General features: G+C 43.0%; 1 protein-coding gene and 1 long non-coding RNA gene across 8 annotated transcripts in view; one reads left to right on the top strand and one right to left on the bottom strand.

The window, feature by feature from the left end:
• The window catches only part of LOC122559478 (V-type proton ATPase 116 kDa subunit a 4-like), a 76,508-nt gene that overhangs the window by 45,847 nt on the left and 5,499 nt on the right, over nt 1–25,162 (top strand). For all 4 annotated transcript variants that reach the window (XM_043708970.2, XM_087997501.1, XM_087997502.1 and 1 more), the window contains 7 exons: nt 1,569–1,719; nt 5,660–5,799; nt 8,744–8,901; nt 11,486–11,579; nt 13,973–14,091; nt 20,550–20,766; nt 22,788–22,895. In XM_043708970.2, the coding sequence (XP_043564905.2) occupies nt 1,569–1,719; nt 5,660–5,799; nt 8,744–8,901; nt 11,486–11,579; nt 13,973–14,091; nt 20,550–20,766; nt 22,788–22,895 (987 nt within the window). The remainder of the gene's footprint in view (nt 1–1,568; nt 1,720–5,659; nt 5,800–8,743; nt 8,902–11,485; nt 11,580–13,972; nt 14,092–20,549; nt 20,767–22,787; nt 22,896–25,162) is intronic.
• The window catches only part of LOC148146808 (uncharacterized), a 49,494-nt gene continuing 33,239 nt past the window's right edge, over nt 8,908–25,162 (bottom strand). For 2 of the 4 annotated variants that reach the window (XR_015760502.1, XR_015760500.1), the window contains 3 exons: nt 13,921–14,089; nt 11,602–11,680; nt 8,908–9,564 (listed from right to left, as the gene is read on the bottom strand). This is a non-coding gene — a long non-coding RNA (uncharacterized LOC148146808). Of the gene's footprint in view, nt 9,582–11,601; nt 11,681–13,920; nt 14,090–25,162 lie in introns of all 4 variants that reach the window. The other 2 variants (XR_015760503.1, XR_015760501.1) reach the window with 2 other exon arrangements.

Raw genomic sequence — 25,162 nt, 5'->3', positions numbered from 1 at the left:
GTAATGGTATGAGGCAAGGCCAATAAACCTGGTGAGTTGCAAATGTAACTATGCAGAAGGGAATGTGGTGTTGTGTTAATGGAGACCTGGTTCAAAAAAAGACTGTACTAAATATTCCTGGATACTTGTCAAGGAGAAATGGAAAGGAAGAAGGGGAGGTGGTATTAATTTGGGAGATTATTGTACCATTTGGGTCAAATGCGTCATTTATTTATTTTATTTTATTTTATTTTATTTATTTATTTATGTATTTATTCATTTACTTACTTATTTATTAATTAAACAATTTAGGTGCCATTCCATCACTGGCCATGTTCCACAAGACACTAGCTAGTAGGGAAGATATGGGACAGCAAATTTGAAGAGAAATTAAAGAAGCTGCTCGAGGCTGAATAAGCTGTGGCTATTTTCTTTGGAGCATCAAAGACTGAGGGGTGACCTTTATGTAGATGTATAAAATCATGAGGGGCATGGATAGGGTAAATAATTAAGACTTTTTTTTCCCAGGAACAGGGAGGCCAAAACTAAAGGGTGAAGTTTTAATGTGAGAGGGGGAAAAAGTAAAAGGGGCAACCTTTTCACACAGAGTGGTGCATGTATGGAATGAACTGCCAGGGTAAGTGGTGGAGGCTGGTACGATGAAAATGGAATTGAATTTCTTTTTAAAAAAAAGACTTAGTTGAGCTTTTTAAAGAGGCAGCCATGACCGATGGTGAATTAATGCAGTTGTTGTGGTGTGCACAAACTCTCAAAAGTAATACACAGCTGTCAAGCAAAGCCAAACCCAAAACAGGCAAAGAGTCAGTGGAAGCATAGACACAATTTTTTTTTTTGAGATGTCTTGTGGTGCCAGGACACTCTGGCTCAAGTCCCACCTCTTTCCGAAGTGTTGTAATACCATCTCTGAACAAGTTGATTAGAAAACATCTACAATTTTTTTTGAGTGAAACATTGAGCATTAGTAAATGTTTGTTTTCCATAGTGAAAGAAGATATACGATGGGAGTCCCCAGGTTTGGAATGAGGACCTCCATTTTCTTTATATTATGATATTACGTACTCTGTACTTCACACTCGAGCCAATTTCAAAACTTGCAGATAGCACAAAAACAAAGGGAGTGTGAGGAAGATGTCAAGTGGACAGACTGGTGGAATGACCATGAAGTGGAAAAAGTGAACATTTTCCTAATGTGAGGACCAAATCTTGAGGGCACTTTTTCTCTAGTCCCACTACTTCACTGGTCAGATCAAATAAAACAAAAATACACCTTACAACTATCAATGTGACCAATTAAATCCTTCATCTATTATCAGATTTGAAACATTTAAGATGTCTCAACAGGCTTTCTTCATAAATATATAACTATTGGTTTATTATCAAAACAAAACTTGTGAAGATGCAATAATTGGTTATCATACACAATCAGTATCTTAGAGGAATAAGCATTTATGTTTCTAAGGATCTCCAATACCGTCATGCACCCATTGGCACACTCTTACTACCCTTGATGGCAATGAAGTCTTGTCTCTTGACTGATGAATGAAATGTGCTCTTTTCTCATTTCTCAGGAACGCAGTGGTTCCAGTGTTGACCCCATCATGACTGTAGTGCAGACCCAAATGGCTCCACCCACCTTCAACAGGACCAATAAATTCACAGCTGGTTTCCAGAATATTGTGGACGCCTATGGGGTTGGGACATATAGAGAAATGAACCCTGGTGACTAAATTCCAACCTTTATTTTCTGTACACTGAACAGTAAATAGTAACCAACTGATTAATTACTTGAGCAAAATTTGGGTTGCTAATCTTTAGGTGCGTGTTAACTGCTTTTACTAAATAACAGATACACACCCAATTCTAAATGCCTTGAAACTGAGCAAATGAACATGTATGTCAGAAATGTCTTTGATCTTTTCACATAGATGCTAACACAATGACAATCCTCAATTTTACCACAGAATATTTACGTTTGGTATGTTGCCTCCCAGGTGCAAGGGTACGTGATGTCTCTGATCGTGTTTTCCGGGTCCTGGAGGGGGAGGGGGAGCAACCCGAGGTCGTGGTCCACATTGGCACCAACGACATAGGTAGGAGGAGTGCTGAGGATGTTAGACAGGCTTTCAGGGAGCTAGGTTGGAAGCTCGGAGTTAGAACAAACAGAGTTGTTGTCTCTGGTTTGTTACCCGTGCCACGTGATAGAGATTCGAGGAATAGGGAGAGAGAACAATTAAATGCGTGGCTTCAGGGATGGTGCAGGAGGGAGGGGTTCCAGTTTTTGGATAACTGGGGTTCTTTCTGGGGACGGTGGGACCTCTATAAACAGGATGGTCTACACCTGAACCTGAGGGGAACCAGTATCCTTGGGGGGAGGTTTGCTAGTGCTCTTGGGGGGGGTTTAAACTAACTCGGCAGGGGCATGGGAACCCAGATTGTAGCTTCAGGGTGCAGGGCCTGGAGTGTAGGGAGGTGAGGAACATGGCATCAATTTCCAAGGAGGGTGCCTGTAAACAGGGAAGTGGCTTGAAGTGTGTATACTTCAATGCAAGAAGTATACGAAATAAGGTAGGTGAACTTGCAGCGTTGGTTGGTACCTGGGACTTCGATGTTGTGGCTATTACGGAGACATGGCTAGAACAGGGACAGGATTGGCTGTTGCAGGTTCCGGGATTTAAATGTTTTAGTAGGGTCAGAGGTGGGGGTAAAAGAGGGGGAGGTGTGGCATTGCTTGTCAAAGATAGTATTACAGCGGTGGAAAGGACAATGGATGAGGACTTGCCATCTGAGGTAGTTTGGGCTGAGGTTAGGAATAGGAAAGGTGAGGTCACCCTGTTAGGAGTCTTTTACAGGCCTCCTAATAGTCCTAGAATCATTGAAGAAAGGATTGGGAAGGTGATTCAGGAGATGAGTGACAGTAATAGGGTGGTTGGTATGGGGGACTTTAACTTTCCTGATATTGATTGGGAAAGCTATGGCTCAGGTTCGTTAGATGGGTCAGTGTTTGTTCAATGTGTGCAGGAGAGTTTCCTGACACAATATGTAGACAGGCCAACAAGAGGTGAGGCCATACTGGATTTGGTTCTGGGTAACGAACCAGGCCAGGTGTTAGAATTAGAGGTAGGTGAGCACTTTGGGGATAGTGACCATAATTCGGTGATTTTTACACTCGTGATGGAGAGGGATAAGTGTGTACTACAGGGCAAGAATTATAGCTGGGGTAAGGGAAATTATGATGCGGTGAGGCATGACTTAGGATGTGTGGCTTGGAAAAGTAGACTCCAAGGCAAGAGTGTAAATGATATGTGGAACTTGTTCAAGGGGCAACTATTGAGTGTCCTTGATAATTATGTACCTGTCAGGCAGGAAGGAAAGGGTCGTGCGAGGGAGCCGTGGTTTAATAAGGAATTGGAATCCCTTGTTAAATGGAAGAGGGCGGCCTATCTCAAGATGAGACGTGAAGGTTCAATTGGGGCGATTGAGAGTTATAGGGTAGCCAGGAAGGACCTGAAGAGAGAGCTAAAAGCAGCAAGGAGGGGACATGAAAGGTCCTTAGTCGATAGGATTAGGGAAAACCCTAAGGCTTTCTATAGGTATGTTAGGAATAAAAGAATGACTAGGGTAGGAATAGGTCCAGTCAAGGATAGTAGGGGGAAGTTGCGTGTGGAGGCGGAAGAGATTGGGGAGACACTGAATGAATACTTTTCTTCAGTATTTACTCAGGAACAGGGCATTGTTGTCGATGAGAATACTGAGTCACAAATAAGTAGAATGGATGGCTTTGAGGTATGTAGAGAAGAGGTGTTGGAAATCCTGGAAAAGGTGAAAATAGATAAGTCCCCTGGGCCTGATGGCATTTATCCTAGGATTCTCTGGGAAGCAAGGGAGGAGATTGCAGAGCCATTGGCCTTGATTTTTATGTCCTCTTTGTCTACAGGAGTAGTCCCAGAAGACTGGAGGATAGCAAATGTGGTTCCCTTGTTCAAAAAGGGGAGTAGGGATAGCCCTAGTAACTATAGGCCAGTGAGTCTCACTTCTGTTGTGGGCAAAGTCTTAGAGAGAATTGTAAGGGATAGGATTTATGCACATCTGGATAGGAATAATGTGATCAAGGATAGTCAGCATGGTTTTGTGAAGGGCAAGTCGTGCCTCACAAACCTTATTGAATTCTTTGAAAAGGTGACGAAGGAGGTTGATGAGGGGAAAGCGGTAGATGTGGTATATATGGATTTTAGTAAGGCGTTTGATAAGGTTCCCCATGGTAGGCTACTGCAGAAAATACGGAGATATGGCATTGAGGGTGAGTTGGAGGTTTGGATTAGGAATTGGCTGGATGGAAGAAGACAGAGGGTAGTAGTTGATGGCAAAGTTTCTTCATGGAGTGCCGTCACTAGCGGTGTTCCGCAAGGATCTGTTTTGGGACCATTGCTGTTTGTCATTTTTATAAATGACCTGGAAGAGGGGTTAGAAGGTTGGGTGAGCAAGTTTGCGGATGATACGAAAGTCGGAGGAGTTGTTGACAGTGAGGAAGCATGTGGCAGGTTACAGCAGGATATAGAGAAGCTGCAGAGCTGGGCAGAAAGGTGGCAGATGGAATTCAATGTAGCTAAGTGCGAGGTGATTCACTTTGGGAAGAATAACAAAAAGATGGGGTACTGGGCTAATGGTCGGATACTTGGTAGTGTGGATGAGCAGAGGGATCTTGGTGTCCATGTACACAGATCTCTGAAAGTTGCCACCCAGGTAAATAGTGCGGTGAGGAAGGCATATGGCGTACTGGCTTTTATTGGTAGAGGAATTGAGTTCCGGAGTCCTGAGGTCATGATGCAGTTGTATAAGACTCTGGTACGGCCGCATCTGGAATATTGTGTGCAGTTTTGGTCGCCATACTATAGGAAGGATGTGGAGGCATTGGAACGGGTGCAGAGGAGGTTTACCAGGATGTTGCCTGGTATGGAAGGAAAATCGTATGAGGAAAGACTGAGGCACTTGGGGCTGTTTTCACTAGAGAAAAGAAGGTTTAGGGGTGACTTGATTGAGGTGTACAAGATGATTAGGGGGTTAGATAGGGTCGACAGTATGAACCTTTTCCCGCGTATTGAGTCGGGTATTACAAGGGGGCATAGCTTTAAATTAAGGGGGGGTAGATATAGGACTGATGTTAGGGGTAGGTTCTTCACTCAGCGAGTCGTTAGTTCATGGAATGCCCTGCCAGTAACAGTGGTGGACTCTCCCTCTTTATGGGCATTTAAGAGGGCATTGGATAGGTATATGGAGGATAGTGGGTTAGTGTAGTTTAGGTGGGCTTGGATCGGCGCAACATCGAGGGCCCAAGGGCCTGTACTGCGCTGTATTCTTCTATGTTCTATGTAATATTCATTTTCCTCACTCCTATTTCTTTTTTTCCTTCTGATTGGTGGTGACATGATTTAGACTTTGATTCTGTGACCACTGCCACAAGAGGCAACCTTAAGTCAATTCTGTGTGACTATGCATCTATTCATCGCTTTTGTTTCAAAGCTGAAACCTTCAGCTATAATGAACTTAATTGTTGCTTTTTACTATATTGTGTATATTATGTCATTCGAAATTTGCCAACCTTCTCCTAACATTATCCCATGGTATGCAATAGTTTGAGAGAAGTTCTGTTTTGTTTCTCCAGCTCCATATACGATCATCACCTTTCCATTTCTGTTTGCTGTCATGTTTGGCGATTGTGGACATGGAGCGGTTCTGCTTGGTTTTGCACTTATCATGATCATCAATGAGAAAGAGTTTGCTGACCAGAAAGGTGGCAATGAGGTGGGTGAAGATTTTGGCATGCACTTGGAGAAGCATGATCATGAACTACGCTAGCCATATAAATACAATGGCTACATAAGCAGGTCAGAGGCTAGAAATACTGCAGCGAGTAACTCCCCATCTGCCTCCCCCAAAGTCTGTCACCATCTACAAGGCACAAGTCAGGAGTGTGATGGAATTCTCCCCAGTTGCCTGGATGGGTGCAGCTCCAACAACACTCAAGAAGTTGGACACCATCCAGGACAAAGCAGCAAGCTTCATTGACATTACATCCACTTCCTCCACCACTGACATTCAGTACCAGCAGTGTGTACTATCTAGGAGATGCACTATAGAAATTTGACAAAGATCATCAGACAGCGCCTTCCAAAGCCATGACCGTTTCCATCTAGAAGGACAAGGGCAGCGGATACATGGAACACCACAACCTGCAAGATCCCCGCTGAGCCAGTCATTATCCTGACCTGGAAAAATATCTCTCCTCTTTCACTGTCGCTGGGTCAAAATTAAGAGTCCATCTACAGCACATGAGCTAATGCAGTTCAACAAAGCAGCTCACCACCACATTCTCATGGGCAATAAGGCACAAGTAATAAATGGTGGCCCAACCAATGACACCCATGTCTCTCAAATGGATAAAAGAAAAGTTAGAGCTTTGGTTGGGCATTTGGGTGAGATAATGGTTAGACTGAAGGTAGTGCCTGTATCCACACAGGTGATTCCGCATTCAAGCCATATGCTCCCACATTATTTTAGCTATGATATGAAATTCTTTGTAGAATTAGCCGAAAGAGAGAGAATACAAGCACTTAATCTTTCACTGTTTCAGGTTATCCCAAAATGTTTCATAGTTGATTTATAATCTTTTGAAGTGTAGTCACTGTTGTAGTTAGGAAACACAGCAACCAAATTGCCCATAGCAAGCTCCCACAAAGGACAAAGAAATATGACTAGATAATCTGTTGTTGAAAATTATTTTTATGGCATTGGCTGAAGGATAAATGTTGACCAGAAAATGGTGCTCTTTGTTGAGTCATGTCACCTTAGCATTTCTTCAAATGCTTGTCTCATTCAGGTAGTGATTGGGTGAACCATTTAAGTCAGGAAGATCCCAGTTCGACCTCCACCATGACAATGGTAATTTAGGACACGCAATCTCAAAAAAAGCCTGAGGTAGAAAGGGATAAATTATGCAAGCAATGCATATGGCTGCCAAATGAGGATGGAATCGAGCTTAGCTGTGATTCCCCTCATAGTCAAAAATGCTATTGTTTACATTTAATGGTCATTGGGTGAGATACTCAGTAAAAGTGGGTAGAATTGTAACTACCTGCAGAAAGAGAGAAAATAAAGTCAAATTTTGTTTACACAGCTACATTATCCCTTCCATGTGCGGGTTTTCTGAAGGTATACCTCTAGCTGAGAGCAGGTTACTGCAGGGGCTTGTATCCAGTTCTGGCCATCTGCCTGTATAAGACCGTAAGATACCAATACAGCATTGTCAGAATGTCCACTTTAAATGTTGACAGTTACCTGCTGCCAATATGTGTTGCACGATGGAAGTGTTGATCCCCTTGTTTAGATAACATGGAAGCTAAAGCACATTTAAATTGTGGTAAATCCAATGTATGCAAAGCCACTTTTATAGGAAGAGGACTGTAGACCATTCAGCCCCAAGATTCTGTTCTGCCATTTTGAGTGTAATGATCCTAGTTGATAGTGCTACTGGACAACTCAAGTCTGGCTTGGTGGATCATGTGTGATTTGTTTTTGTTTAGTTAATGTTAATTAGTTGATCACTGGGCTATATTTACACAAGACTGCAAATTTCCTTCAAAACAGAACAGCAATTTATTGAAGAATTAGAAAAGAACTTTGTAAGAAGGAGAGTTATAAAACAAACCAAAACAGTCAGAATACATAGCAAAATAAAGTTTCAACCTGTACCCTGTTGCTATCATAAATTGATTCATGTCCAGAGAAATTGTGCTCTCAGTTGAAATCTCAAAGTCTCTACTTAACGTGACACCTTATTAATTCTTGCCATGAATTGTGGAGGCAATTTGAGTTTTTAAGTCTGCTGCCATGAAATTCTCATAAATTTGAGCCTAAACCTTCTCAGCTTTTCAGCTGCAGATGTTTATTTAATCAAATTTCTTGGTTTGGAAGTTTCACAATCTTAAATCCTTCTGTTGATGTGACTTGTTCCCTGAACTCTAGGTGTAAAACTAAATTTGTTTCTGAACTCAACCCTGATCTTTTGGACTGATTTTTCTTTTTATAAAGTTGCTTATTCCTAGATTCTTAACTGAAAACAATGGTAATGGCCTCCAATATTTACCCTAGCTGTGGTAATCCAAACAATATAACGCTTTTTTTCCTGAGAAAACACCACAAAAATAAATATCTATTTTGAAATTGGAGTTGTACAAATTATATTAATCACCTTTTCATCATATTAGGGAATGAATAATGTACTCAAGTTTTATCCACATATCTCAATAATCCAAAATTCTAGTTTAAAACTTTCATTGACCTATAGACTTTTGATGATAGGAAGAAGTGCTTCCCTATTGTGAGGTTCCAATTTCAAAATTCTGCCTTTGTGTTCTTTGTCCCTGCCAGAGAAAATGTTTTCTTTCAATTGATCCAGTTGAATCTTTTTTTTTTATTATTTTAAGCAACGAAGTTAAATTTTCTTTCAATCTGTCAATCTGAAGGATATAATCCAGGTTTCTCTGAAACCCCTTTAATTTGACTTTTTAAACTTGGGTAGCCCTTTGGTCAAGTAATCTGTTCCATTCCTTAGCCTTCTAAATGTTGTTCATTGACAACAATTTCAGATAGATGGAGCTATTTAACTGATAAAGTTAATTGTCTCCCTACAACCATGGCATAAAACTCAGGATAAAGCCTAAAGCTCCTTTTGTTGCTCCAAACTCAGATCTGGAACACCTTCTTCAATGGACGTTACCTCATCCTGTTGATGAGCATATTTTCCATTTACACTGGATTCATTTACAACGATTGCTTTTCGAAATCCTTCAACATATTTGGATCGTCCTGGCATGTGAGGGCCATGTTTCGCAATGGAAGTTGGAAGTAAGTCTTGTAACCAATGCCGGCTGATCATTTGGTAATTAATAATAGAGAATGCCAATAATGTGAGATTGGATGATAACTGTTCAAATTCAGTGAGGTGCAGTGAAATGGTGGCACGTGAAGTTGGAGTCATTGTTTCCACTGGAATGGGATTCTCCCAATGGTCCACAGTAAGTGGAGTGGAAGGTTGGTGAAGCTGGCATTTTTGTCAAGTTCCCTGTCGATATGCTGCTGAAATGATTGATCAAAATCCCACAGAAATGCAACTCTTTGTTCTTTGATATTCCAAATGCTGACTTGATTTTCTAACCAAGTTAATAGTTTTCTAGGATTTGAAGGTTTCTTGAGAGCCATTGATGGTCAAACGCTATCTGCAAATTCCAAGTGTTCTCAGCTGGAACCTCTAGCCTCACCTTTGCACCCCAAGTTAGAACAGAACATGTTCTGGAGAGTTTACTTGGTCCAACAATCGCCCATGATGTGGAGGTGCCAGTGTTGGACTGGGGTGGATGAAGTTAGAAGTCTCTCAAAACCAGGTTATTGTCCAACAGGTTCACTTGAAATCACAAACTTTTGGAGCGCTGCCCCTTCATCAGGTGACTTCTGACTTGATCAACAATTTGAGTAGATGTCAACAGGTGTACATGTTCTCTCTTCAGTAACCTATACACAGTCAGGTGCTTCAAATAAAACCAAATATTACACATTTTGGAAATCTGAAGCAGAAATTATGAAGAACCCTCATAATGGACTCAAAACATTAACTCTACTTCTCAGTCCATAGATGTTGCCCAGACTTGCTGAGTTTCTCCTGCATTCTCCATTTGTTACACGTGACTATTTCTGGCTTGAAATTCTGGTTGCTTGTTTCTGTATTTAAGGCTGAGTTTGATCCAGAAGCCATGTTCCCTGCGAGCGTAACATCTGAGGATCTGTCGCCAGCATAAATAATTTCTTTCCTTCACTCTTTAACGGTGAAGAATAATCCACTATTGTGAGCTATCTGATACCTTGGCCAAATATTTGTGTGTCAGGTCGGAGGTTTTCACTCAATGCAGGTTGGTTATGACTAAGATATAATGGGGGCCTTACTGGACTTGTAGGCTATTAAACTACAGGGGGCTAATCTCCCCATATTCCCATTGTGAGAAGGGGAGTTAATAGGAGCCGGAACCCTGGCCCCCTTCCAGAATTGTTAAAGACAATCGTAACTCCATACTTCTGCATAGGATTATCTATCACAAGCGAACTGTTTATTTGGAAGATCTGCTTATTATAAAGGCTGAACTGTATTCGTACAACTATTTGATTGCCCTTCCATGACAATAGAAGTTCCTAATTCTGATAATACAGACATTTAAACTTGGGTCCCGAATGTCTCAAATTGAATACTCCATGTTCTCCATTCCTTCATTGCCTCATTCCTCCAGATCCCTTTCTATTGCTCCTGCCCTTTTCATCCAATTGAAGCAATCCATTATCCTGCCTTTTTACCCTTTTGTGCTTCCCTGAACTATGCCCCATGATTAGTAATTGTTTTCAGGAGCTAGACTCCATGTTTTGTTATTTGCTCCTTCAACCCTTGTGCTGCTTCATCTCGTGCTCCTTTAAGACCGTACATCAGGCCCAAATCTCTGACAAAGCCTTTGACCCCCCCCCCTTTCACAATATCTCATTTAGCTCTGTGCCCTCTTCAGATTAGGGGAGAAAGTGAGGTCTGCAGATGCTGGAGATCAAAGTTGAAACTTTATTGCTGGAACAGCACAGCAGGTCAGGCAGCATCCAGGGAACAGGAGATTCGACGTTTCGGGCACAGGCCCTTCTTCAGGAATCTGAAGAAGGGCCTGTGCCCGAAACGTCGAATCTCCTGTTCCCTGGATGCTGCCTGACCTGCTGTGCTGTTCCAGCAATAAAGTTTCAACCCTCTTCAGATTACCCCAATGAGCAGCTTCTTGGCAATTTCCTCTTAAAGGTGCTAGACTGAGAAATTTTTGCTGTAAGTGTTAATGTAATAGTCTATCTCTGGACTGATTCAATGACTTTAATATTCCCTGTTATGTTTGATATTGAAAACAAAGTGCTAGGGAAGGGGAGTCTTCATCAGAACATTTCATCTCTGATGAAGTCATCTAGACTCAAATATTAGCTTGCTCGTTCTCTCCACAGATGCTGCCTGACCATGGGCGGCACGGTGGCACAGTGGTTAGCACTGCTGCCTCACAGCGCTAGAGACCCGGGTTCAATTCCCGCCTCTGGCGACTCTGGGTGGAGTTTGCACATTCTCCCCGTGTCTGCGTGGGTTTCCTCCGGGTGCTCCGGTTTCCTCCCACAATCCAAAAATGTGCAGGTTAGGTGAATTGGCCATGCTAAATTGCCCGTAGTGTTAGGTGAAGAGGTAAATGTAGGGGAATGGGTCTGGGTGGGTTGCGCTTCGGTGGGTCGAAGGGCCTGTTTCCACACTGTAAGTAATCTAATCTAATCTAACTTTGTTTTCAGTATGGACTCCAGAATCTGCAGTAATTTGTCTGTCTTTAACTCAGAAAAGGTGATGATTCCTTGACTTTTTGTTTCATTCTTTGTGCAGTAACCATGTTATTGAAAACAACCCATCACTACAGTTAGATCCTGCAGTGCCAGGTGTGTTCTCTGGCAATCCATATCCATTTGGAATTGACCCGGTGAGGATTATTGCATACTTACTACAATACATAACCATCATGTGAAAATTTTGGTTTGTCTCTCTTGCTTAGAATGTTTTCAGCCATTTCTGGTATGGGCTCTACAAGAAAATAGAAAGAAAATTGTATTACAGCTTTCCAATGTGAAGACAGAAGGGCTTAAGTATCATCAAGGTAGTAGATGACTATTAACAATTGTTAAATGAGAAAATGATTACAAAACGAGATTTGAATCTACAGCGGGTCATTACAGCTTTGATTATCAACTCTTGCTAGTTGAGAAAATTACATCAGGTTGTTAGTCATCCTCTCTGCTTTAACCAAACAAAACTTTTTTTTATTCTGAATTGGCGCCAAAACAGCTCAGTGCCAAAGTAATGAGCGCCAAAACAGTTTAGAGCCAAAATGGCGGGGCCAAATGATTGGCGCCAAAAGGGCGGCGCCAAAACGTACCCAACCCACTTACTACATTCTTTCCAATGTTAATTGTGGGATGGTTTTTGCACTGCAAGTTTCCTTTCTCCCACTTCTCATGGAGTTTCTCTGGAGTGGCACAGTGGCTCACTTGTTAGCACTGCTGCCTCGCAGCACCAAGGATCTGGGTTTGATTCCAGCCTTGGGTGACTGTGTCTGTGGAATTTGCATGTTCTCCCCTTGTCTGTGTGGATTTCCTCTGGGTGCTCCTGTTTCCCACCACAGTCCAAGATACGCAGGTCAGGTGGATTTGGCCATGCTAAATTGCCCACAGTGTCCAGGGATGTGTAGGTTAGATGGGTTAGCCATGGAGAATGCAGGGTTATAGGAATAGGTAGCGGATGGGTCTGAGTGGGATGCTGTTTGGAGAGTTGGTGCGAATTTGCTGGGCTGTAGGAATTCTAAGATTTAAAAGCAAGTGTGAGAGGATGACTCCAGAGTCAGCAAAGGGGAGGTGATGGCCTAGTGGCATTATCGCTTGACTTTTAATCCAGAAACCCAGAATAATGTTTGGGAACATGGTTTCAAACCCTGTCACGGCAGCTGGTGGAATTTGAATTTTTTAAAAATCTGGAATTAAGTGTCGACTGATCATGAAACCATTGTCAATTGCTGAAAAAACCCATCTGGTTCACTAATGCCCTTTAGGGAGGGAAATCTGCCATCCTTACCTGGTCTGGCTGACATGTGACTCCAGAGCCACAGCAAAGTGGCTGACTCTCAACTGCCCTCCGAAATGGCATTGCAAGCCCCTTGGTTGTCAAGAAGACAGCTCACCACCACCTTCTCGAGAGCAAATAGGGATGGGCTACCAATGACGCCCAAGTCCCACAAATGATTTTTAAAAATGGAATACAGATTAAATGAGTGGGCAACAAACATTGTGGATGGAACGTCATATGGTAAAGGTAAGGTTTGGCAGGAAGTATAGAGAAGCAGATTTGTTTTAATGCAGAAAGACCGTAGACTCAGTTTTGGGAGTCCTCATCCATGAATCATAAAAAGCTAGCATCCATGTTCAGTGGATAAAAGGGAAGAGAAATAGAATATTGACCTTCATTTCAAAAGGGTGGAATATAAATGGAAGGTAAACTATAGGACCATTGGAATACTGTGAAAGATTTTGGACCCTTAGCTAAGAAAAGATATACTGTCATTGGGTGCAGATGAAAGAAGAGTCATTAGGTTGATACCAGTCATGGAGGAGAGACTGTCTTATGAAAGATTGAGTAAGTTGGACCTGTATTTGTTGGAATATAGAAGAATGAGAGCTTATTGAAGCCTACAAGATTTCATACAGGATCTGATGTGGTAAATGCGGAGAGTTTGATTCCCCTTGGGTGAGAGTCTTGGAACAGAGGATATAATCTTGGATTCAAGGGTTGCCCATTTAAAACAGAGGCCATAAGACACGGGAGGATTTTCATCTCAAGGGAGTGATCTGTGGATTTTTTTGACCACAAAGGGCTGTCAAGGTTGGGTTTTGAAGTATATTCAAGGCTTAGGTAGATTTTTAATCAGGAAGGGGATAGAGGGTTATGAAAAATTGAGTTGAGGATTATCAGATCAGCCAGAGTAGAGCAGACTTGATGGGCTGAATGGCCTACATCTGCTCTTCTGTTTTATGGTCTTAACCAAATGACCATATCATCATCATTAACAGAAGTGATAAACTTGGAGCATTTGACATTCAACGTGAACCAAAACACCAAATCTGTTTAATGAACAGCCTATAATTGAATAAGGGATAGTAAAGGTGCATGGTTACAGAGTGCACACATCACTTGAGGTCACAGAGAGGAATTTAATGTAGTGTCATTTGAGAGTTTACATATAAATTCAGTGCAAATTATTGTCTTCAAATTACTTTTGACTTCACCTCCAACAGCTAGTAAGAGGCATTCTTTGTTATTTCAAAGATTTGGAATATAGCTTCAAACAAGTTAACTTTCCTCAACTCCTACAAGATGAAGATGTCAGTCATCCTTGGTATTGTACAGATGATCTTCGGTGTGGTCCTCAGTATTTTCAATCACCTGTAAGTGCAAGAGTTTATTTCAGATTTGTTTACGTAGACTGATATTTATATATCACAAAAAACAAGAACTGTGGATGTTGTAAAGCAGAAACACAAACAAAAATTGCTGGAAAAGCTCAGCAGATCTGGCAGCATCTGTGGAAAGAAATCAAATTCAGAATTCTGAGGAATGGTCACTCGACCTGAAACTTTAACTGGGATTTCTCTCCACCGATGCGGCCAAACCTGCGAACTTTTCTAGCAATTTCTGTATTTATATATGTTACATTAGATTAGATTACTTTAGATTACTTAGTGTGGAAACAGGCCCTTCGGCCCAATAAGTCCACACCGACCCGCCAAAGCGTAACCCACCCATACCCCTACATTTACCCAACACTACGGGCAATTTAGCATGGCCAATTCACCTGACTTGCACATCTTTGGACTGTGGGAGGAAACCGGAGCCCCCGGAGGAAACCCACGCAGACACGGGGAGAATGTGCAAACTCCACACAGTCATTCACCTGAGGCGGGAATTGAACCCGGGTCTCTGGCGCTGCGAGGCAGCAGTGCTAACCACTGTGCCACCGTGCCGCCCACAGGACTTTTTTTGTGACAGTAAATGTCCCCAGGCACACTAGAACTAGGGAAAACTTTTTGACATATAATCACTAGCAAACAGATAAACTTCTGACTGAGAGAAGAGCTGAAAATGTGTTGCTGGAAAAGCGCAGCAGGTCAGACAGCATCCAGGGAACAGGAGAATCGACGTTTCGGGCATAAGCCCTTCTTCAGGAATGAGGAAAGTTTGTCCAGCAGGCTAAAAAAAAAGATAGGGAGGAGGGACTTGGGGGAGGGGTGTCGGAAATGTGATAGGTGGAAAGAGGTCAAGGTGAGGGTGATAGGTCAGACTGGGGTGGGGGCGGAGAGGTCGGGAAGAAGATTGCAGGTTAGGAAGGCGGTGCTGAATTCGATGGATTTGACTGAGACATGGTGGGGGGAGGGGAAATGAGGAAACTGGTGAAATCCGAGTTCATCCCTTGTGGTTGGAGGGTTCCTAGCCGGAAGATGAGGCGTTCTTCCTCCAACCGTCGTTTTGTTGTGGTCTGACGATGGAGGAGTCCAAAGACCTGCATATCCTTGGTGGAGTGGGAGGGGGAATTGAAATGTTGAGCCACAGGGTGGTTGGGTTGGTTGGTCGGTCCAGGTGTCCCAGAGATGTTCTCTGAAACGCTCCGCAAGTAGCCGGCCTGTCTCCCCAATATAGAGGAGGCCACATCGGGTGCAGAGGATGCAATAGATGATGTGTGTGGAGGTGCAGGTGAATCTGTGGCAGATATGGAAGTTTCCTTTGGGGCCTTGGAGGGAGGTGAGGGGGGAGGTGTGGGCGCAAGTCTTGCACCTCCTGCGGTTGCAGGGGCAGGTGCCAGGAGTGGAGGTTGGGTTGGTGGGGGGTGTGGATCTGACGAGGGAGTCACGGAGGGAGTGGTCTTTACGGAATGCTGATAGGGGAGGGAAATATATCCTTGGTGGTGAGGTCCGTTTGGAGGTAGCGGAAATGACGGTGGATGATGCGCTGTACATGGAGATTGGTGGGGTGGTAGGTGAGGACCAGTGGGGTTCTGTCCTGGTGGCGGTTGGAGGGGCGGGGCTCAAGGGCGGAGGAGCGGGAAGTGGAAGAGATGCGGTGGAGGGCATCGTCGACCACGTCGGGGGGGAAATTGCGGTCCTTGAAGAAGGAGGCCATCTGGGTTGTGCGTTTTTGGAACTGGTCCTCTGGGAGCAGATGTGGCGGAGTCGAAGGAATTGGGAGAATGGGATGGCGTTTTTACAGGGGGCAGGATGGGAGGAGGTGTAGTCCAGGTAGCTGTGGGAGTTGGTCGGTTTGTAGTAGATGTCCGTGTTGATTCGGTCGCCTGAGATAGAAATAGAAAGGTCGAGGAAGGGGAGGGAGGAATCTGAGACTGTCCAGGTGAATTTGAGGTCGGGGTGGAAGGTGTTGGTGAAGTGGATGAACTGTTCAACCTCCTCGTGGGAGCACGAGGCGGCGCCGATACAGTCATCGATGTAGCGGAGGAAAAGGTGGGGGTTGGGGCCAGTGTAGTTGTGGAAGATGGATTGTTCCACATATCTTACGAAGAGGCAGGCATAGCTGGGGCCCATGCGGGTGCCCATGGCTACTCCTTTCGTTTGGAGGAAGTGGGAGGATTGGAAAGAGAAGTTGTTCAGGGTGAGGACCAGTTCAGTCAGTCGAAGGAGGGTGTCAGTGGAAGGGTACTGGTCGGTACGGCGGGAAAGAAAGAAGCGGAGGGCTTTAAGTCCTTCGTGATGGGGGATGGAGGTGTACAGGGACTGGATGTCCATGGTGAAAATAAGGCGTTGGGGACCGGGGAAGCGAAAATCATGGAGCAGGTGGAGGGCATGGGTGGTGTCCCGGACGTAGGTGGGGAGTTCTTGGACTAAGGGAGACAGGACGGTGTCAAGGTATGCGGAGATGAGTTCGGTGGGGCAGGAGCAGGCGGAGACAATGGGTCGGCCGGGGCAGTCAGGTTTGTGGATTTTGGGCAGGAGGTAGAAACGGGCGGTGCGGGGTTGTGGGACTATGAGGTTGGAGGCGGTGGATGGGAGATCCCCCGAGGTGATGAGGTTATGGATGGTCTGGGAGATGATGGTTTGGTGGTGGGGGGTGGGGTCATGGTCAAGGGGACGGTAGGAGGAGGTATCTGCGAGCTGGCGTTTGGCCTCAGCGGTGAAGAGGTCGGTGAGCCAAACTACTACCGTGCCTCCCTTGTCTGCTGATTTGATAGTGAGGTTGGGGTTGCAACGGAGTGAGTGGAGGGCTGCTCATTCCGAGGGTGAGAGGTTGGAGTGGGTGAGAGGGGTGGGGGAGTTCAGGTGGCAGTTAATATCGCGGCGGCAGTTGGCTATGAAGAGGTCGAGGGCAGGTAGGAGGCCAGCACGGGGTGTCCAGGTGGATGGGGTGTGTTGGAGGCAGGAGAAGGGGTCGTCAGAGGGTGGGCGGGAGTCTTGGTTAAAGAAGTAGGCACGGAGGCGAAGGCGGCGGAAGAATTGTTCGATGTCACGCCGCGTGTTGAATTCATCAATCTGGGAGCGTAGGGGAATGAAGGTGAGGCCTCTGCTGAGGACTGATCTTTCAGCAACACATTTTCAGCTCTGATCTCCAGCATCTGCAGACCTCACTTTCTCCTCTGACTGAGAGAAGGCTTGGCACTCTGTCCAGTGGTTGCATGGGTAAGGGATACAAACTTTGTGCCACATCGACAATTGATACGTTACTCTTGTTTCTTTCACTTGTTTGGCTCAGTTGGATATTTTTGGGAAGATGGTTGTGGTCTTTGGACCACAATCACCTTCGATTGAGGAAATGGCTGCATGAGGTACTTGGGGTGGAGTCACTAATCAGATCAGTTGTATCATCAAAGACATGTCATGCAGTCAGCATTGGGGAATATTGGACTTTTGCAGTGTTCAGGACCATTTCTTCAAATGCTGAGTAGCTCATGCAGCAAGACTTGGACAACATTCAGTTAAGTGGTCCAATATTATTTGCCACTAAGTATCAGGCAGTGACCAATTCCAGTAAGGAGAGAACTTAATCATCTCCCCTTTAATCTTTTCATATCATTATCAATACTGAAATCCCACACTCAAAATTGAAGGGGTTTGCATTTACCAAGAATTAAACCTCTCAAGGCATATAAATACTGTGGATATACTAGCAGGTCGAGGAATTTGCTGGTGAGGAACTCGCCACCCAATTGCCCATTGTATACAAGGCATAACTCAAGAGGTATGTTGGGACTGACCCTATTTACCTGGATGAGTACAGATCTAACAATGCGCAGAAAGGTTGGCACCATCCAGGACACAGAAACTTGCTTCATCCACTGGCCAAATCTCCCCCAACAACATCTTCCTAGTCCAAGATTTGTACCACATAAAGGGATAACAGCAGCCTTTACACAGGAGCATTTGTCTTCAAGCTATGCACTATTCTGGTTGGGATTACAATGCTGTTCCTTTGCTGTCACTGGGTTAAAATCCTGGAACTCCCTCCCTCAATAGCACCGTTGGTATATATGCACTGGATGGACAGCAACAGTTTAAGAAGGCCGACTTTTACTAATTTTTTTTGAAGGTGGCTAAAAATGATCAATACATGCTTGCCTTGCCAGAATTCTTCTGAATGTATAATCTCCAATGTGCCAAAATCATCATCCCTTTCTTCACTTGCAAACCCCTTCAATTTTGAGTGTGGGATTTCAGTATTGATAATGATATGAAAAGATTAAAGGGGAGATGATTAAGTTCTCTCCTTACTGGAATTGGTCACTGCCTGATACTTAGTGGCAAATAATATTGTCTGTCATAATCCTATCCCTTTAACTGATTTTAGACCATCCAGTATTGCAACTGCCTTATCGTGACTTTGATACCATTATCCTTGATAAAGAGAGAGAGAAATACTCCTGTTGAAAAGTGTCTCTGAGCAAAGTCCTTAATCACCCTAAACCTGCCTCCTGTTAGCCCTTTGCTATTTGTATGGTTGTTGAAGATTTTTGAATTCCATTTCATGTTAGCTGCCGGTATCCTCATGTATTATCTTTGTTTCTCCTCTTCCCTTATCTCACTTACTCATTGACCTTTCAATTAGATGCATGATTTCACTTGCACTGTGCATCATTCCTGACCAAATAGCCCTGACCAAATAGCCCTACTTATCCCTCTGTTTGGAAAAGTACATCAAATACCCTTGCACCAGCTCCTTCAGTAAGTCCCCTTTAAAGGTTGAGTCAGTTAATGTTGTTTTGCTTCAATGCCATTAACAAGATTTTGGTTGGCATTGAGGCAAACAACATTGTGATTTTTTTTTTATCAGACTTCTGTTGTGTAGTTTGTCTGAGGTCAAATCTCCCAGCCTCCGTCCTGAGGGGTTCCACAGCTTTCCCCTGGTTTTTGTCCCTGTCTTCAGTCCCTCTTCACCATTAAACCCCACCACTCTGCTGTTGGTTTCCTGTTCCTGCCCTTTCTTCTTACATTTAAAGTCTCCAGTATCTGCCTCTTTGCTGACTCACATTCTTAATTTGCACTGAGGCCCACTGAATGACTAATTAGTTAATGCAGAGAGTTCTGTTGCACTGATCAACTTTTTCCACTAGATGGAGTTTGGTCAATTACAGATTCATCAATTGTGTATTTTAGCATAAATTTACAGAATTAAAAAACAGTTTCTATGTTTTAAATGTATTTCATTTTAAAGATTATTTTGTTTATGAATGTAGGCATGCACACCATTTCAACTTGGTGTTTATTTAACTAAGGTCCTGAAGTAACTAATGGTACAAAGTTTCTCTTCTTAATCTCATTATAAGGTATTTGTGCTTAATCTCATTATAAGGTATTTCTGCCAGGAATGCACAATATTGTGCTTGTTCCATAAAGCATTTCAACCTGTACACGGCTGTTCCAATGAAAGAAATGTGCAAAGGAACCTAACTCCAGCTTTAACATCAAAAATTAGTGATTCGCTGAGCCGGTTTTCAGGAACCAGAACTTTTGAGATACCAGCTTTTCCAATTAATCTGATTCCAGTTTATCCATGACATTTCCATTCTCCAGACAGAAGTTGGGTACTCCTCCAATTAAATATTCTTGCTCTAGAATACTCATAACCCTTTTTCATACTTCATTATAATATGATCACTGTTCCTGGGGTATTTTCCCTATTGGTACTTCATTCATCCACTTAACAGCCAGATCCAACAACACTGCCTCCTTCAGGCCAGAAATTCTTTATAGGTAAAGGACATTCTTCTGAAGCAGTTTCAAATGTGTGAAATGAGTCCGTGTTGAGCAAGATTAGAAATCAGCAAATCCCTTTCACTGGAGGATGGTAAACGTTAACATCTTCGGTGAGTGCTTTGAGACTAACTGACCCTTGACCTGAAAATATGTACAGAAGGGATGTAAGTATTGGCCAGGACACCAGGCAGGACTCTTCCTCCCCTTCAAGTAGTACTGAAGAGAATAGGTGAAATCTTTGTTTATAATCCCATCTGAAAGATAATACCTCTGACAGTTCAGCATTTCCTCACTGCTCCATCTGCATTATTTTAAGGAAGAAAAGAGGAAATCTTCATGGTGTAGTGACTAATAATAATCACAACCAATATTTCTAAAGCACATTATCTGGACAATATTGCATAGTTTTTTTGATAGTTCGTGCTATGCTACGTACAAGTTGGGTGCTGTTTCTGATATTGTAAATGTAAACCAAGATGAAATTAAAATATTACATATTTTAAAAGTGCCTCATTGGCTGAAAAGTGCGTTCTATGTCTTAAGACTGAATGGTGGTATATAAATGCAAGTATTGATCCATTCAGTGAGCCAAATATTCATTTCAAGGTCTTGACCTGAATATAACTTGTTCTTTCCCTCCTTCTGTTTTATAGATACTTTAACAACAAGATCAACATCATCCTTCAGTTTGTCCCTGAGATGATCTTCATTTTGAGTTTATTTGGTTACCTGGTCTTCATGGTTATTTTTAAGTGGTGTTTTTACCACGTTAAGAATTCTCAGATTGCTCCCAGTATTCTAATACACTTCATCAACATGTTTCTATTTAGTTACAATGATCCTTCCAACCAGCTGTTATATAGTCACCAGGCAAGTGCCACGTGTTTTATTTGAGCTGTTAAAATGCCTTGACTAAAATTCAATCGCTGGTCGAATGACCGATAAATATCCTTTATTAATCATATACATATAGTGATGCTGCAAACATGCAATAGCATTTTAAATGGAGTCAAGATATTTCTGGGCAATGGACCTTAATATGTTAGTTGAGGGTCCATACAGGATGACTAGATTTGAAATAAAACTAGAAGTTTTCAAGGGGATTTGAGGAGGTAATTTTTCAGTGTGGTAAGGATTGTGTGCTTACCACTTGAAAGGACAATAGAAGCAGAGATGTACAAAATTTTTTTAACAGGTAGTTGACAAGGTAATTGAGGTATTGTAAGCAAGAGCTGGAATGGGTATGGGATGGTTTTCTGGACCAATCCACTGAGGAGCCATCGAGAGAGTAACTTGTGAGAATCAAAAAAACTGGCTGAAGAAGTTTCCATACGTATATGAAAAGAAAAAAGATTGCTGAAGACAAATGTGGGAACAGAGGGAATTTATAATGGGGAATGCAGAGATGGCTGGCCAACTAAATGCATTCTTTGGTTCAGTGTTCACAAAAGAAGTAGAGTCATAGAGTTGCACAGCACAGAAACAGTCCCTTTGATTCAACTTGTTCATGCAGACCAGAAATCCTAAATTAATTTAGTCCCATTTTCCAGCACTTGGCCCATATCTGCTAAATCCTTCCTAATCATGTACCCATCCAGATGTCTCTTAAATGTTGTGATTGTACCAGCCTCCTCCACTTCTTCTGGCAGTTCATTCCATACTCTCACCACTCTGTGTGAAAAGATTGCCCCTGAGGTCCCTTCTATACCTTTGCCCTGTTACCTTACATGTGTTTTTGAATCCACTATGCTAGGGGAGAGACCTTTACTATTCACCCTATCCATGCCCCTCATGATTTTATAGACTTCTATAAGGTTACCACCAACCTTTGATACTTCAACCTTCTAACCTCGGCAACATCTCCGCAAATCTTTCCTGCACCCTTTCACGTTTAACAACAACTTTCCTACAGCAGGGAGGCCAGAAGTGAATGCAGTATTCCAAACGTTGCCTAATTAATGTCCTATACAGCTGCAACATGGCATCCCAACTCCTATACTCATTGCATTAACCAAACAAAGGCAAGTGTACCAAATGCTGCCTGCCTTCACTGCCTACTTGTAACTCCAACTTCAAGGAATGATGAACCTGCATTCCAAGTTCTTTGTTCGGTAACACTCCCCAGGTCCCTATCATTAACTGTATAAGTCCTGCCTTGGCTTGCCTTACCAAAATGCAACAGCTCACATTTATCTAAAATAAACTCCATCTGCCACTCCTCTGTCTAATGGCCCATCCGACCAGGGTCCCAATGTACTCTGAGGTAACCTCCTTCACAGTCCACTACACAACCAATTTTGATGTCATTTGCAAACTTACTAAACGTTACTCCTATACTCACATCCAAGTCCCTTATAGCAGTGACAGAAAGCATCAAACCCAGCACTAGTTCTTGGGGCATACTGCTGGTCACAGGTCTCCAGTCCTAGAACCCAAAGTATGTAGCAGATATGTTGGAGAGAGAGCAACTGAAGGAAATTACTATTAGTAGGAAAGTAGGATTGAAGGCTGATCAGTCACTTAAGTGATCCTAGAAATGGAGATGGTGGTCATCTCTCAAGATTTTATAGACTCTGGAACAGTTCCTATGGATTGGATAATGTAACCCCACTAATTAAAAAGGAGGCAGTGTGAAAACAGAATTATAGACTTGTCTGCCTGATGTTACTAGTGGAGAAAATGCTGGACTCTTGTTGTGTAAAATTTAATAATAGAACATTTGGAGAAGAGTGCCAGGATCAAACAGATTCAGCATGGATTTATGAAAGTGAATTCATGCTTTTCAAATCTGAACAGGCACTGAAGAGAACTCCAATGTCTGTCTGTCCCTCTCCTCTCCTCCCCTCCCCTCCCCTCCCCTCCTTCCCTAACTTAACTTTCTCTTTTCACAGCAAGAGGTTCAAAGCTTTCTGGTGATTATTGCAATCATAGCTGTCCCCTGGATGCTTTTTCTGAAGCCCTTCATTTTGCGATCGAATCACAGAAAAGCTCAACGTGCGGTAAGAATAAAGATAATTCAATACTGATGGTTGTATGTTAGGAATATAATGGGGTGGGTAACTCTCTAGGTACCATTCATATTCTTCTCCGTCCTGATTAACTCTCAACCTGGCCAACTTAGCTATTTCCATTCTGCTAACCCATCACTCCCACCCACCCCTCCTGCTGTAAGTACATAGCCAGTTCCCTTTTGATAGCGACTGTGTGGTGTGTGTTCTCTTCATCACACAATGCATTCCAGATCTAAACTTTCTGATGCATAAATAATTTTTGTTTGCAGTGATCTTTAACTTGTGAACTTTAGTTTTCACTCTTGAATCATGGGAACAGTATGTCTCTCTGGCCAGTCTATCTAGACCTTGAAAAATTGTTCCTTTTCTTTCCATTCACTGGATGTGGGCGTTGCTACTGTGTCAGCATTTATTGCCCGTCCTGAGCTGCCCTTGAGAAGGTAGTGATGAGCTGCAATCTGTTTACTGTAGGTACACCCACAATGCCATTAGGGAGGGAGTTCCAGGATTTTGACCCATCCACTGTGAAAGAATGGAGATATTTTCCAAGTCAGGACAGTGAGAGGCTTACAGGGATCTCACAAGTGGCGGTTCCCTGTATCTGCTGCCCTGTCTTTTTGAATGGTAGTGTTTATATGTTTTGAAGACATGAAGAGTCTTGGTACATCTTGCAGATGGTATATTGTTATGACATGGGGTACCCACGCCCCCATTTTAAACCAGCAAGACAAAAGATTTACCCCGTGTGGTAATCTGTGAAAATTCGAGAGGCCAAGAACTATCCCATTGGTCACTTTTTTTAAAGTAAATATTAACAATTTTATTTCTTAAAGTATAACACAGGATAATTAACTAACAACGACTTACAACTCCTTTCTCTAACTTGTCTTTTACCTTCCCCTTCAACAATACTAGTCTTTTAAAACCCCAATTAAGATTTACCAAAATTCAAATTTCAAAACCAGCCAGTCATTGAATCTTCTCATTATATCTTCCTCTGTCTTATTTTTTTCTTGGGGATTTCTGTTTCACAGGTCACTGATTGATAAAGGTACCTTTTTAAGAGAACTATTCTCTGGGCAGTCTGCATATGTCGGTGGCTTGGCAGTTCTCCCTCAACTGCTCACATTTTCCCCAGTCTTATACCCCAAAGCAATGGATTGTGTCATTGGTTTTTTTTTGATATTGTCAATACTAAATTCAAACTTGATTGGAATCTGATTTTGTTTTTGGGGGTATAATTTAAATTGATTGGCCCAATTCGAATTTGTTTTTGTCTCCAGGCAACCAGCTAGACTAGCTGCTGGACCAAAAGGTTACATTGTATCTTGTTCAGAACACTTGGTGCTGTCAGGTAGTTCTGCTAGATTTTAACTTAAAGGTACAGTTCACTTCTACACCTTCATAACAATATACTTCTACCACGTGGTGGTGGAGGGAGTGAATGTTTGTGAATGAGCTAATCAAATGGGCCTCTTCTAGACTGTTGTTGGAGATGCACTCGTTTAGGCAAGTGGAGTATAGATCATAGAATCCCTACAGGCCCTTTGGCCCAACAAATCCACACCGACCCTCGAAAGAGTAACCCACCAGACCCATTCCCCTATCCTATTACTCTACATTTACCCCTGACTAATGCACCTCACCTACACATCCCTGAACACTATGGACAATTTAGTTTAACCGGAATCATTTTGGGTTCAAGATAAACTAAAACTATAGATTAATGGAGGGATTTACATAATTTTATTATGGAATATACTGAAATTGCATGACAAAGACTTGTCCTCACCAGCACTGTACCCCAGTGTTATACAGAGACAGACCTATCCCCATCAGTACTGTATCCCAGTGTTATACAGAGACCGACCTGTCCCATCCAGTACTGTACAGTGACAGTTGAGAGTGTGGTACTGGACAATCCCAGCAGGTCAGGCAGCATCCAAGGAGCAGGAGAATTGACGTTTCGGGCATAAGTCCTTCATCAGGAAAGAGGCTTGTGGGCAGAGGGGTTAGGAGATAAATGGGAGGTGGATGGGGCTGTGGGTAAGGTAGCTGGCTATGTGATAGGTAATGGAGGTGATAGGTTGGAGAGGAGGTAGAGCAAATAGATGGGAAAGACTATGGCCAGGTCATGAGGGCGGTGCTGAGTTGGAGGCTCGGGACTGGGATAAGGTTGGGGGAGAGGAAACTGGTGAAATCCACATTAACCCTGTGTAGTTGAAGGGTCCCAAGGCAGAAGATGAGGCTTTCTT

Source organism: Chiloscyllium plagiosum, unplaced genomic scaffold (genome assembly GCF_037043375.1).
Source record: "Chiloscyllium plagiosum isolate Xiang-an unplaced genomic scaffold, Cpla_swu_hap1 HiC_scaffold_19, whole genome shotgun sequence".
In the NCBI taxonomy this organism is placed as follows: domain Eukaryota; kingdom Metazoa; phylum Chordata; class Chondrichthyes; order Orectolobiformes; family Hemiscylliidae; genus Chiloscyllium; species Chiloscyllium plagiosum.
Note: the sequence above shows the minus strand (reverse complement) of the source record. Positions and strands in the feature narration are given on the sequence as shown.